We start from the raw sequence: 13,923 nt of genomic DNA, 5'->3' as shown, positions 1-13,923 counted from the left end.
GGAGGCAATATATAAAGTATTAGGGTATTTTTTACAATTTTTTTTCTATTTGTACATACTTGAGTATTACAAATGTTTTCCTTAATATCGTTAGTCCTGTTATCGTTATTAATGTTTATTAAAACCAGGACTGTATCGTTAGCCTTTAACGTTTTTTTTTTAATTTAGTATAGAGTATCCAGTGCAGCGTAATATGACTGTACGACAATAGTCACCAAAACCATCTCGTCATATTAAAAAATTACATCAAAAAGTAATGATAATTGAAAAAAATTGCAAATTGATCGTGATTAGTTCATTTCGCTTTTAAAAATTAATCAAAGACATGAGTCAAAAAACAAAATGCTCAGGAGTCATGGCTATGACCGAAAAATTATATTTTAAGAAAATTTACAAACGAAATTATTGCACAGGGTGCTTTAAAGTTAGGGTAAAAAAAACCCTCGAATAACCCTGCCAAATATGCCAAATACTAAAGTTTATAAGAAACTTAATTTACGAATTAAAGTTGATATAATTATACCGGGTGTTGCATCGTTGGAAACATAGGAAATCCCATGCAAATTTTGAATAGTCCAGGATATTGGCTCTCCTACTGATTTTATAGCGAAGTCGTAAATAGATTTTTTTAGGTCTAGGTTTGGTAAACAAACATGCCAAATTTGAACAATTTTGGACTAGCCTATTTTAAGTAATTTGAGAAAAACTGAATCGATTTTTAAATTAAAACAGCATAGGTAACAAACACCAGTCAAAACTGACATACCTTAAGTTGTCAGCGTCATTTTCGAACGTAATTTTAATAAACTTTTAATATTCAGTATTAATAATTTATTGCTATTCACATAAAGAAAAAGTGAGCATGGTAAAATGGTACTACGTCGGGAAATAGCTTAGACAGTGTATCTGATATGTTTCGGTTAATTTCCCCTGAATATTAAAATTAAATTACTTTTGACAATGACAAAATCATAGTTTGTAAACCAAGGAATGTCAGTTTTTGACTGGTGTTTGATTGTTACCTGTTCGGTTTTAATTTAAAAATAGATGCAATTTTTCTTAAATTACTCAAAATCGGCTAATCCAAAATTGTTGAAATTTGGCATGTGTATTTACCATACATAAACCCTTAAAAATCTATTTACGGCTTCGCTGTAAAATCAATAGGGGGGGGGGGGGCAATATTTGAACAGTTCAAAATTTGCATGGGCTTTCCTATGTTTCCAACGACGATGCACCACCCTGTATACAGCTTACTAAAAAATTCATGAAAATAGGGCTAAAAATAACAAAAATATAACACTTTAAATTTGAGCAAAAATTTCTCCGTTGCGTTTTTTTGCATCTGAGTGTATATTCCTACTGAACTTTCTTGTCTTCTTCATTACAACCCCTACAGAGTAGTGTTACTTACTTTTATTTTGTGAAGGAGTCTATTGCTATTATTAGAATTCTGGCTACAGCGTAAACTACTGATGAAGACTACTTCTGGGATATCATTCTTCACATTTGCTGCTTTCTTATTGAAGTAGAGGTGGGAATTCTAGTTCCTTGGGAGGAACTAGTTCCTCAGTTCTAGTTCCTCCAGAGGAATAATTCCTTGAACTAGGTCTTTAGTTCACAATAGTTCCCGACTAACATTGACATCCGGGACATCCCCCTTGCTTGTTAATGCGTTTCGTTGTCAGTCAGAACTATTCACAGTATGATCTGTATAATTTTTATAATGTACGGAGATATAACGAGACGTGTAATTGTGTATGTTAAAAACATATAGGTAAGTTTTATTGCAGACAAAAAAAATAAAAAAAAACTCAAATCAGAATTTAAAAAACTAGGTATATCATAAATCAATTGGAGCAAATATTACAAAAATTTTACGAAAAATTGCATTTTTCCTCACTTCAAGCTTTTTGTTTTTGTCTAAAAATTCAGAATATCTACTTCGTTTTATAAGATATTTCTTAATTTTAGGGACCTAAATTGAAACATTCCCATAAAATATTTAAAAAACAAACTAAAAATCAAAAACAGTATCCACGACAATTTTCTGTGGTAATTACGCCGCGCCGGCTGTGGCAATATAGACAAGGCCGAATCCATCGTCGTCGCCTTGTATTATATCTCGGATCTGCCGACTGAATAGATTCCCATGAACTAGTCTTTTAATAGTTCCTCTATGTCCGGATCCGATAACATACGGCTGGCACTCCCCACGCCTGTCTAGCATCAATCGCGCTGGCTGATCCATACGTAAACTAGTCTTTTATTTAGTTCCTCTCAAAGACATTATAAAGATAGACCGAACATCTCATTCAAAAATACTCGTTGGTAGTTTATCAAACATTCCAATGTGTCAAACAAGGACAGAAGAGACAGAGAAGTCTAAAATTTCCGACCCCGGCAACTAGACGCATTTGGATTGTTCTAATGGCCAGTGGCGTATCGTTTTTTGGAACGAATTTAATTAGTAAAGTAAAAGTAAAGTAATTAGTAAAATTTTTACTCCATATTAATAACTACATTAACACTTTTTCGTCAGATGAGTTTTGTTATAAGGTCTAATATAATAATACAATTAATATCCCACATATACTTATGTTGAAACGTTAGTAGTTTTCGAAAATCACTCCAACGTCGATTTTCAATTTAAACTTTCAGTTACTTCTATATAAACTTTCAGTTACTTTTGAATATTTACAGGGTGACTCAGGCTTCCGAAACTGTTCTATATTAGGTTTGTGGTTGGTGACTTTTCTTTCAATTTTTTTTTCAGAATATGGAGGCATTTAGGCGCATTTTAGACATTTTTGTAAACATAGGTAGGCCGGAACATATTTTCAAACCAAAGTTGTAGATTTGCCATTAAATTTCCATTCCAGAAATACCTAGGGTTGCCACTTGTCCTTTTTTGAAAAGGACAGTCCTTTTTTGGAATAGCTTGTCCTTTTGACTTTTTTTGGACTTTTTTTTTAAAAAATCATTTTTATTTACGTATTTTCCCTGAGAAAATTACCTACAGCAAACAGAAATATTCTTTTCGCCCAAATTTAATTAGGAATGTTATAAAACTTAACTTATAAATATATTTTTCTTGTTTAGAATAGGCAACATTATTTAGAACTTCCCGTTTAATCTCAAATGATAGTTTAGGTTTTAGTTTTACCTTTTTTTATCTTAAAAAAACTTTTCAAAATTAGTACCTAATTAGTAACGATTTAGTTAGTTCGCAATCGATAGCTTCCTGTGAAGTACTGTGTAATAGTTGTTTAATCTTGTATTATTAATAACTTCGACATCAATCTAAATCAATATTTAATGAGAAAATTGTGTTTTTTTTAAATATAAGACAAGATATGACATTCGGTCTTCTTCTTGTATTATGATGGCTCTGATACGAGGCAATTGCCTTTTAGTCTCGCAATAGAAGGCATTTATCATTAAAAGTATAAAATCTGTGTGCTACAGTATGGGATTTCTGTCGCATAATAATGAATACCTATTACGTTTATTTACAAATCCATTACTTTTAAAGGTAGCTTCATCAGATAATCAAATTTTAGTTAAATGTCCTAATCTTCATGAACTGTATTAAGCATATGTATTGCGGTTTGAATCACCCTGTATGTTGACAAAAATATTTTGAAAATGTGCGTTACAATAGTCCCCATCTTATGTAAAAAATTGAAATAAAAATCACAAACCAAAAACGTAATAGGTAAAAAGCTTTTTTGGAGGCCTGGGTCACTCTCTATATAGGTATGTATAAAACTAGTAGCCTAAGAATTATCTACAGTTCGTCCCATTCTAAAAAAAGTTAAACACACCGTACAAATAACTCTAGGAAGATGTATTTGTACGGTGGTAAAACATTGTCTAAACAAGGCCGAAGGGGCAAATATAATAAAGCAATAAAATGTAAAAAAGGTCGGGTAAACATCTTTGTTTATTTATTGAGCAAAATTCCTTTAGAATATCGTATTAATGACCAAAATAGGATGCAATTTTAAGAAAAAAATGTCTGGCTTATAATAAAGTTTCAAATGTACCGTTTATATTCAAATTTGTTATGATCTACAACAGTTAGGTAGTAATTGAGACGAATTATAATTCAATTACCGGCTACTACGTTCTTGTTTTAATAGATCAAAATTCAACAAATATAATTAGAAATTATTTTAATTGTGAGAGGCTCCCTTGTGGGACGCCTATGTACGATTACGGCGCGGCGGAAACAATACCTACCTGTGAATAGACAAATTCGGGAAATTTGAGCTTATTTGTCCACACATTTGACACTGTCGTACCATATTGAAAATTCGCAGATTCAAAAGTACATTAAGCAAAAACAAGAACTACTGAAAAACACTGAAAAGTTCACTTCGGACTTGATTCCGACTTCAAACACACCGTAAGGTAAACGTAGTACGCTATAACGGACCATGGGCCGTCGCGAGGGGTGGTGGGACGGACGGCTCATTTCATTCTGGAAGACTAGCAGCGACGTTGCCAATAGTTCTAGACGTTTCAGCACATTAAACAGTAAACATGTCCTTTAATAGTAACGCATATATCCTCTGTTTAATAACATATTATTACGCATGCTTCTTTAAAAATAAACTATTCTTTAATTAAGAAATTGAGATTTATTGATATCCGGTGAAGGTTTTAAAGTCACCTTTTCTGCAAATCAGACTAAGTAGATAGGCGCAAATTTGATATGTGGCAATGTCGCCTTCTCTATCTCAGTTGCTTTTTACAGTACGTAGTCAACCTCCGAATGTTTGATCGGGTTAAAATGCATAATGTGATATCTCTTCTTCCTAAATCTATGGTTCCTCTAGTTCCTTTAGGTCCGGATCCGATAACATACGGCATACGGCTGGCACTCCCCACTCCTGCCTAGCATCGATCGCGCTGCTGGCCCGATCCATTCGTACGTAAACTAGTCTATTTAGTTTAGTTCCTCTAGGTCCTGATCCGATAACGTACGGCTGGCACTCCCCACTCCTGCCTACCATTGCACTACGCGCGCTAGCCGATCCGTCGCCGTCGCATATTATTCTATATCGGTCACCGTCTCGATCCCGGAATAGGTCCTGAGGAACTAGTTCTTTGAGAAACCAGGAACTAGTTCCTTTCATTCCGGGGTCGGAATAGTTCATTGGAACTAGTTCGTTCACGAACTACACACCTCTATATTGAAGTACTACAAAATTTCTTTAGCCCACTTGCAATGCCCCGTGGTTTCAGATCCGTTTGTCAAATTGTAGTTGTAGTAGTGGAATATCAAAAACAAACCAACCTGGATAACATTTATGCCAAATATATTTTAGTCATTTATTTTTTATAGGTAATTAGTTATTTACACCAATAAGGAACACTATATGGAGAACTAAATTGACCAATCCAACATGTAATTTCAAGTTATACGATATCGTCATGTCCCCTAAGCATTTACTTAATAAAAATGCACTTACAGTACCTACAATATTTTATTTGTCGGTTTATTACTCTAAAGCAGGCACGACATCTTAAGGTTGTAAACACGACGAGTACCCTAGACTTCCTTTAGTAATTCCTGTTTGACCGGATGTCACGCTTATAGGAAAATTGGTATTTTGAAGACGCGTACCTCTAGTTATTGACTCAGTATATGGTAATAAGATAAGCTGTTTATAAAATATACTACTACTTTTTTGTGAAAATGTTTACATGAAAATCTACGAGTCTTTCTAGGTATTCGCTTATATTATAAATGGAGAAAATAGACTGATATTCTGACTACTGGAATGTATACAAGAATTATACGCAATAAGTGATTCGCAAAAAACGTCGCTCTCAAAAACGAGCGAAGATGTTCAGTTCTGTCCGTGATTATGACAATATCATCTGTGAGAAATAGTTATTTCACCTATTGACCATCGATCTTTAGACCTTTGTTACCCTAATGTAATTTGTTTTTCAAAGATAGTTTTGAAGAAATTGGGTATTCTTGTCTGATTCCTTTGCTTGTGGGAGATAATTTGGGCTTGTTCTGTATTGATCAAGACGGGTTCTCTCGTGTCAATCTCACTGAAGTATACCGGGTGTTTCTCAAAAATGACTCACCCCTATAACTTTTATTTTTTCAGATAAAAAAAACGAGATTTAGTATGTTAGTATATGAAGGGCCCAGGGGGAAAACATGATTGACCATGGGTAGTGATGTTAATATTTCAGAAATTTTTGATTGTTGCAGGAAATTTCTGAAACTTTCGGAAATTTTTGAAATATTAGGAAATTTTACAATTTTACATATTTTTTGTCGATACAATAAAGGAATAAATTAGATAGACATTTGATACCAACATGTAAGTGGAAAAAAAACAATAAACATAATATTAGTTGTTATATTTTTAATAAACAATACATAACCCATAAAAGTCATAAACATAACCCATAACAAAAATCATTTGGTAACATTTATATTTTGTGCATAAAACACGAACTATGACTATGAATTTAAAAAAAAACAAAAAAGCACGAAATATGAATTTAAAAAACGTAAAATACAAATAACTGAATTATTCTATTCTGGAATATCAGGCGCCGAGCTGGTCCCATCTTCATAGGGTATTATAGTAGTAGTAGTAGTACTGTCTTCGTCAGTTTCTATTTCCAAATCAGATATATTTGATGTATCATCTGATTCTGATTCTGAAGGATGGATCTCGACCTCCACGAGTTCTAGTGGTTCTGGAGGAATTTCATATTGTTGAATATCATGCTCCATATCCACTTTTTGTTTTTGTAGTAATAGTTTATTGTTATGAGCTACGAACATTATTTTACCGGCTCTTTGTGCAGTTAAGTGATTCCTTTTTTTAGTATGGATAAAACTATAAGTACTGAAACTTCTCTCTGTGGCTGCAGATGACGTTTGTAAAGACAGCAGAGCAACAGCTAAATATTTCAACTGAGTTTTTTTACACATTGCTTGCCACCAACTTAGACAATCTACATTTTTAACTGGCATCCAAACTTAGTCGAGAGCCCATAAACCCGATTTGGCGCAATAATTTGTTACATCTGTAAAAATGGCTTATTATTGATAAACTGAGGATGATTGTTGGTGATATTGTTGATAAATTCCATAGCGGCTATGTGTTCTTCATTGTTAAGGTGCTCTCCCAGGAAACAGGGTCCAAGAGATTCGCGGCAAAATGCATTGGTTCAAGAGTCATAGGTTTTTTATTTTGTAAGGCGGAGAAGCATTCTTTTTCTTCTGACATAAGAATCGGCATACTTAATACACTTTCGTTAAATTTTTGCTCAATGTCTTGAATTTTGAAAAGAAATTTCTTGCAAAATTCGGATTTTTGCGAATATTCGCGATTTTGGGACCGAATATTTCGGAAATTTCTGAAATTTCCTGCAAAATTCGAATGGAAATATTCGCAACCAACATCACTAACCATGGGGGAACACATTCTCAATAGATTGACATTTGACATCTGACAAGTCTGTGGTACCAAATTATTCGTAAAAAATGCTTTTTCCAAATATGCTAATGAGCCACCCTCGTTCTATTTGAGAAAATTTAGTTATGATTAAAAATACGATTGGGCCTCTCTTAACCGACCAGGACAAGACACGAAAAACACTAGACGATCAAATATGTTTTTCCAAGGCTCCTTGATTAACAATTAGTGTTTTTAACACAGCCATGGTGCACTATTGAAATTTAAAATACGATTTTTTTAAGCGAAGATGCCAAAAGTTGACATATCCATTTGTCATTCTATTCAGTCATTTTATATCGAATAAATTAATAAAATACGAGGCGAGGGTGCCATTTAAAAATCAAAAGTTGTAGTTATTTCCGGAAGAGGAGACAGGAGTGATAATTGAATACATTAATCAATCCTGATTTATGTCGTGTACTAACGTACCAAATTTCGTTTATTTATCTGAAAAAGTATAATAGTTATAGGGGGAGCCACTTTTCAGAAACACCCGGTATAGTGGGACTGAACAAATGATGAACGTAAGAACACGTTTTAAAATTGAGAGCTAGTTCTTACTTTTGTTCATTTTAGCTCAACAATGAATACAATCTGAAACGCGAAAACGTATTTTTTTCTTTCAGTTTTCGAAATTTTCAGAAAATATTGCTAGAATTGACTTCCAAAACTTCAATCCTACATTGAAAAAATTAGTTTTTTCACTAGCATCCCATTATTTCTGTATAATACCCACTGCCTGGCCCATCATTTTCGTCATTTTTGATACATAGGATATTTCGTAAATCATATGCCTTAAATACCGATTTCTGTATTTTTGTACTAAGTAAGATGAGCGAGGAAGAGGACAGTGATGTTGAGTCTGTGGATACATACACTGAACTACCACAATTCTTCCATTTCGTAATTTAAATCCAGTGACATACAAATTTCGTAATTTTTTATCGAAAATATATCTAACCTATATTAATAATAATTGTAAAGTTCACAAACTGTTTCCACCCGCATTTAAGTCCAAGTTCACACATGCGTACAAATCAAATTCCGGCGAGCCCAATTACCTTTGCAGCAGGTTACAAATTTGTTGGAACGAACGGATAATATTTAATATTTATAAAATAAGCTGATAAAAATGCAGTTAATCTTGCCATGTAAATGAAATGTATTTTGTAGAACAAATGAGATCCTAACATGCGATCTGCATTGCCGAATAAGAAACTAGATCTAGGTCAAATTCAAATGTCGTATCAGGGTATAATAAATTTAGGCGACCTCTCTTTTTGCTGCGCTTATATATTGAAAAATTCACGAAGTCATCTTGGTCATCTACTAAATAATACAATACAAATTATTTTTGTAAAAGCGTATCATAAATATTCTTACAATAATTTATTTTTCTTAATATAATTTTGTTTGAAAAACTTTTAATATTTTAACCTGTAAATTAAAATATCTTTGTTAGGAAGACTTTCTAAAACATTATTAACTTTCCTATTTTGCAGTAAGTACTCTCCGAGATAAAATTATTCGATTCTTCCAATATTTTTTTTAATATAACCTGAATTTTTTGTTACATATATTCAGTAGGTACATTGATTGTCATATGGGAATACTCTATATTTACTTATCTCCCTGAGATCTGTCACGTAACCTTATCAGAATTAATTAAAAATTGTTGTATACCGGGTAAAATGAAAATCCCATGCAACTGTTCAAATATTTTCTCCCCTATTGATTTTACAACAAAATCATAAACATCAAATTTGAAGGTGTGGACATCCTGAAAACACTTGTCTAATTTGGACAATTTTGGGCAAGCCGTTTTTAACTAATTTAAAAACTGCATCTATTTTAAAACATTAAAACTGAACAGGTAACAATTCAAAACCAGATAAATGCCAACATACCTTAACTTGTCAACTTATAATTTTGTCAATGCCAAATTATAGGTATTTCCTAAACTTTATATAGTCTTTTCTTTAATTTGAACAAATATTAAATTACAAAAATGCATATCGGACCAAGATCCGTAGGTACTATAACATAGCGTAGACAGTACAACAAATTGCATTCAATCATAGGTTGACAGTTTAAGGTATGTTCACATTTGCCTTTTTTTGCATTGTAATCTGTTCAGTTTTAATTTAACTCTAAAATTACTCAAAATCGGCTTGTCCAAAATTGTTCAAATTTGACATGTGTTTTCAGCATAGTACCCAGATCTTTAAAAAAATAATTTACGACTTCGCTTTAACTCAACAAGGGAGCTAATATTTGGACAATTCAAAATTTGCATCAGATTTCCTATGTTCCCAACCACCTAGTATACAATATCATACACTGATAAAATGCTATTTCTCTCGGGTTAAAAATGGCTTCAAAATTATTATTATTTTAATTCAAGGCTAAAAATGGGTTCATCTAGGGTAACTTTTTGTTAACGACACGAAACAGAAAACCATAACCAAGGTAAGAATCGGAGTACAGCTTTAAAAGTACAAGAAATTCATGCATATCTGGGATGTCACTATCAAGAAAACCGATATAAATCTTCAAATGAATTATTTCTAGACGTATCGTGACGTTTTCTGTCGATCATACAGTATATTTACTTTACCGATAATCCTAAACTCTTTAACCTCTCTTTGTAATCGATTACAATGGTAAATATTGAAATATGTTGCTAAATTCTTCTTATAAATATTATTTATTTATTGATTTACCTGCGTTATCTAGTCCGCTTTATCTCATATCTAATCTTCCGTAACAATTTTGTCGAAGAGATAACCATAAAACATCATTTCAAAAATATACTTACCTACTTTTAACAATAATTACGTACGTATTTATCATTTACGACTGATTGGCCTGCAATAGGGAATCGAAAGGAGAATTTTATCTTGTTATTTACTTAATTAACGACCTCTGAAAATATATGGCTTCATTTTATATTCAGCTTTTGCAGCAAGCAGTATGTAGTATAAAACTATTTGAGAAGATACGTAGATGAAGCTAGAAAGCTATTACAGTAGGTTTTTATTTAATATTAATAAAGTGTTAGGTGATATCAATATTTAGTTTATCTCAGTTTGTACAAGTCATTACGTATTAAAGTATTGTCATATTCGTCAATCATCTTTCAGGTAAATATTACATTTCAATTACTGATTAAGGAAGGAGAGTTGTCAGTCTTGCTGAAGTGGTCTTACTAATTCACTGAATGACTACACTAATGAAATTCTACACTGAATGTGTAACTGAAAGACGGAAAACGGTGCTTGTGTTCACGTTTCATTTTGCAATTCATTTTTGAGTTTCAGTTAGTGTAGACATCTTTTGTTGATCTCGTAAACATAGAATGTCAAAATTACAACCGAGAAGTTCAGAATGTTCAGAATTAGCATATGAGATGAAATATTCTGATGTATCAAAAACCACGAAAATGTTGTAGATGGTGAGTCAGGCAGTGACTATTACGCAGAAATAAATGGAGTGCTAGTGAATAATTGTGGGAACCAATTCTTTCAATATTTCTTCAAAACTTGGAAAACTGAAAAAACAAAATTTGTTCTCCCAGTTCAATTTGTTTTCATTGTTCTGCCAAAATGATCACAAGTAGCTTTCACTATCACTGAAAGTATGAATATGCTGATAATTTTCACTAAAAACGTGTTTTATTATTTCTTCAGTACCAGTAACAATCAGACTACTTTAGTGAGACGGACAGAAGGGAATTCGCGTTTAGCGAGTCTAATGTGAAAGATGTGTGAATCATGTGTGAATATGTGTCTAATCCAGCCCACTAACGTAAATGAGCAGTGCATCCCAAGTCTCATTAGATTTTGCACTGTTGCGTTGGAACAGCACAACTGAGTTTTCCAGATCTTCACCATTTCAAATATCCATATCGTCTAACGTTTTTTAGGTTGTGGCCAATTTAATGTTATTATGTCTTTGAACTTGAGACACAAAGAAGTGCAGGGTTTTGGGTGCATATCGACTCATATCCTGCAAATCGCCTAACTGAAATTGTCAAGTCGAAACATTCTATTATAATTTAACTCCTAATAAAAGCATAAAATAAAAATAATGTAAGTTATTTAATCTGTTTTTTTTCAAGTAAAAATAGCAATAATAAAAAATATCCATAAATGCAAAATATAACATGGAAGATTAAAAAAACAAATACTTATTTGCTTTCCCTCAAAATTGGTCTATCAGCACTTAGGAAAAATTGCAGGCTCCAAGTCGATATGTTATATATTAGGTATACTTTACTTTTTCTAAAAGTTTGCACTGGGGCAGTTCCTGTTCCACTCTATATTCCCCGGGATTTCGGAGAATATAGAGAGATCATGGAACAATTATGTTTACATAAAAAATCGCTAAAAGTAAAATGCAAGTAATTATAATAAATGGAGATTGTGTTTTCTAAGAGAACTGGCTTTATATTTACAGAAACTACATATAAACGTAATTAATATACTTTCCTTAAATTATAAAAACACTAATCACCCATGCACTGAGAGAGAGACTCCCTGTTCAAAAAACTGCTTAGATTAAAATGTTCTTTGTCTTTCCTCTAATTACTTTTTCAATCGATTACTTAGTTCGCATCAATTTCACAAGAAGTCACGTGATATGGCGTCATGTTTTACTAAATATATTGTGGTAAATTCACACAAGTTTTGTGAATATGTCTAGAGACAGGCAATTTTACTACAAGATTGTATTTCTGATTTAAATTTAAATATAGTTTTTTTAAATTTGATTTAACTATATGGTTTGTTCTTTTGGTTGCAGGAATCGGAGGCCGTGGACCACGTGGGCGTGGGCCATGGCGTGGAGTGCCTGGGAGGGCGCCCTCACCAGCCGGCCGGGCCCTTCCACTACCTCATCAGCGAGCAGGCCAAGTCGCTCGTGGCGCTGCAGGAGTTGCAGAACGAGGTCGGCGCGTTGCTTGAGTTCCGCGACCTCGTCATGGACACCTTTCCCAATCTGCGATCCAAACTTCACCAGCAGCAGTCGGCAAATTCCACGCCGGCCACCATGACAGGTTAGTATATAGTGTGACGAATGGAAGAATATCATTAAGCCGTTGGGCCGGTATACTTTTTTAAAAAACACAAACTTTTTTTTTAATTTTATGTGTTATTGTTTTTCCCTACAACTAAATTTTTTTGGCATACAAAACACTTTTGACATGTTGGATGCAAAATTAGAAAGCAACGAACGTTAAACTTTTTGAACACCTAATTGAAATGCAAAAATAAAGGTTATTAGTTATTATTATTATCATTTCGAAATAAATTCGAAATAAAGGACTTAAAACAGTAATGATCTGGCGGTGCAAGGTCTGCTAGTAAAAATGTTTAAGCTTAAAATATCAATTCATTTAAACCAAAAACTCATAATACAAAACTAGTGTTAAAACAAATGATAACGTCAGGAAATGCATACAAAAATGTGACAATTTAAAATTTTTTTCAGCAGAGCTACCACCTGAATCCCCAGCGGGAAATTTAAATTCCAGTTAGTCAGCTCGGCAACGAATATTTGCCATAGTTGGCAACAGTGAATTTAAAAATCGCGTCCTCGATTAAGTAACTAAAAGTTTAATTGGTATCATAAAACAACTTTCGTTGCACGTCATCAATGACACCATGCGTCGTCTTATGGAGTTTGCTGGTGGTCGTATTATGATGTGCAATCAAAGTTATTTTAATTTCCCTATACATAGGTACAGTGCATTTTAAACAAATCGCTAGTGCCTTGAAAATTCGCAATCGTCTCGGCGATTAGCCAATGTGATATAAAAATACTAACAGATTCCTCCTTTTTAGATCTAACAGTAACAGATTCCTCCTATTAAGATCGGCAAAAAAAGTGTTTTTAATATCACTCAAAATTAGTTATTTGGGTCATAAATGACCTAAATACAAAATATTTTCATGGTGTCTGTCTGTCCGTCTGTCTGTAACACGATAACTCAAAAACCGCTAAATCTTTAAAGTTAAAGGATCCTTAATAAAGGATCTAAAAAGATTTTAACCAAATTTGGCACAAAAATACTGTGGCACCCGAGAATCTGGCCATTAGTTTTTGGTGGGGGAGGGGGGTTGGTAAGGGAGTGTGGGAGGGGGTTAACAATTTTAAAAAATCGTAACTCCAAAATTACAGTAGTTAACGAAACGCGGTTTTCAATTTAAGATTAGGAATAATATTGGCAACAAAATTTGTAATAACATCAAAATCAGTCAAAGTGGCAGTTTTTCTATGTGTAATTATAATTATCATTACATACTATCTTAATTAGAAATAATTGTTTTCTTCTCCTACTTTCTATTTGTTTTAATCTAAACATCCGATTACCATTTACGTACCTTTTCATTATTAACGCATATTAAGCACTTATTTA

General features: G+C 33.0%; 1 protein-coding gene across 3 annotated transcripts in view; it reads left to right on the top strand.

The window, feature by feature from the left end:
- LOC115880857 overlaps positions 1-13,923 on the top strand; it is a 205,438-nt gene that overhangs the window by 99,960 nt on the left and 91,555 nt on the right. For 2 of the 3 annotated variants that reach the window (XM_030898172.1, XM_030898174.1), the window contains exon 2: positions 12,309-12,561. In XM_030898172.1, coding sequence (XP_030754032.1) covers positions 12,309-12,561 — 253 coding nt within the window. Of the gene's footprint in view, positions 1-10,488; positions 10,534-12,308; positions 12,562-13,923 lie in introns of those variants that run through there. The other variant, XM_030898173.1, reaches the window with a different exon arrangement.

The sequence above is a fragment of the Sitophilus oryzae genome, unplaced genomic scaffold (genome assembly GCF_002938485.1).
Source record: "Sitophilus oryzae breed Bouriz unplaced genomic scaffold, Soryzae_2.0 scaffold_165_pilon_pilon, whole genome shotgun sequence".
Classification (NCBI taxonomy): Eukaryota; Metazoa; Arthropoda; class Insecta; order Coleoptera; family Curculionidae; genus Sitophilus; species Sitophilus oryzae.
The sequence above is the reverse complement of the archived record's forward strand: the minus strand, read 5'-3'. Positions and strand labels throughout refer to the sequence as shown.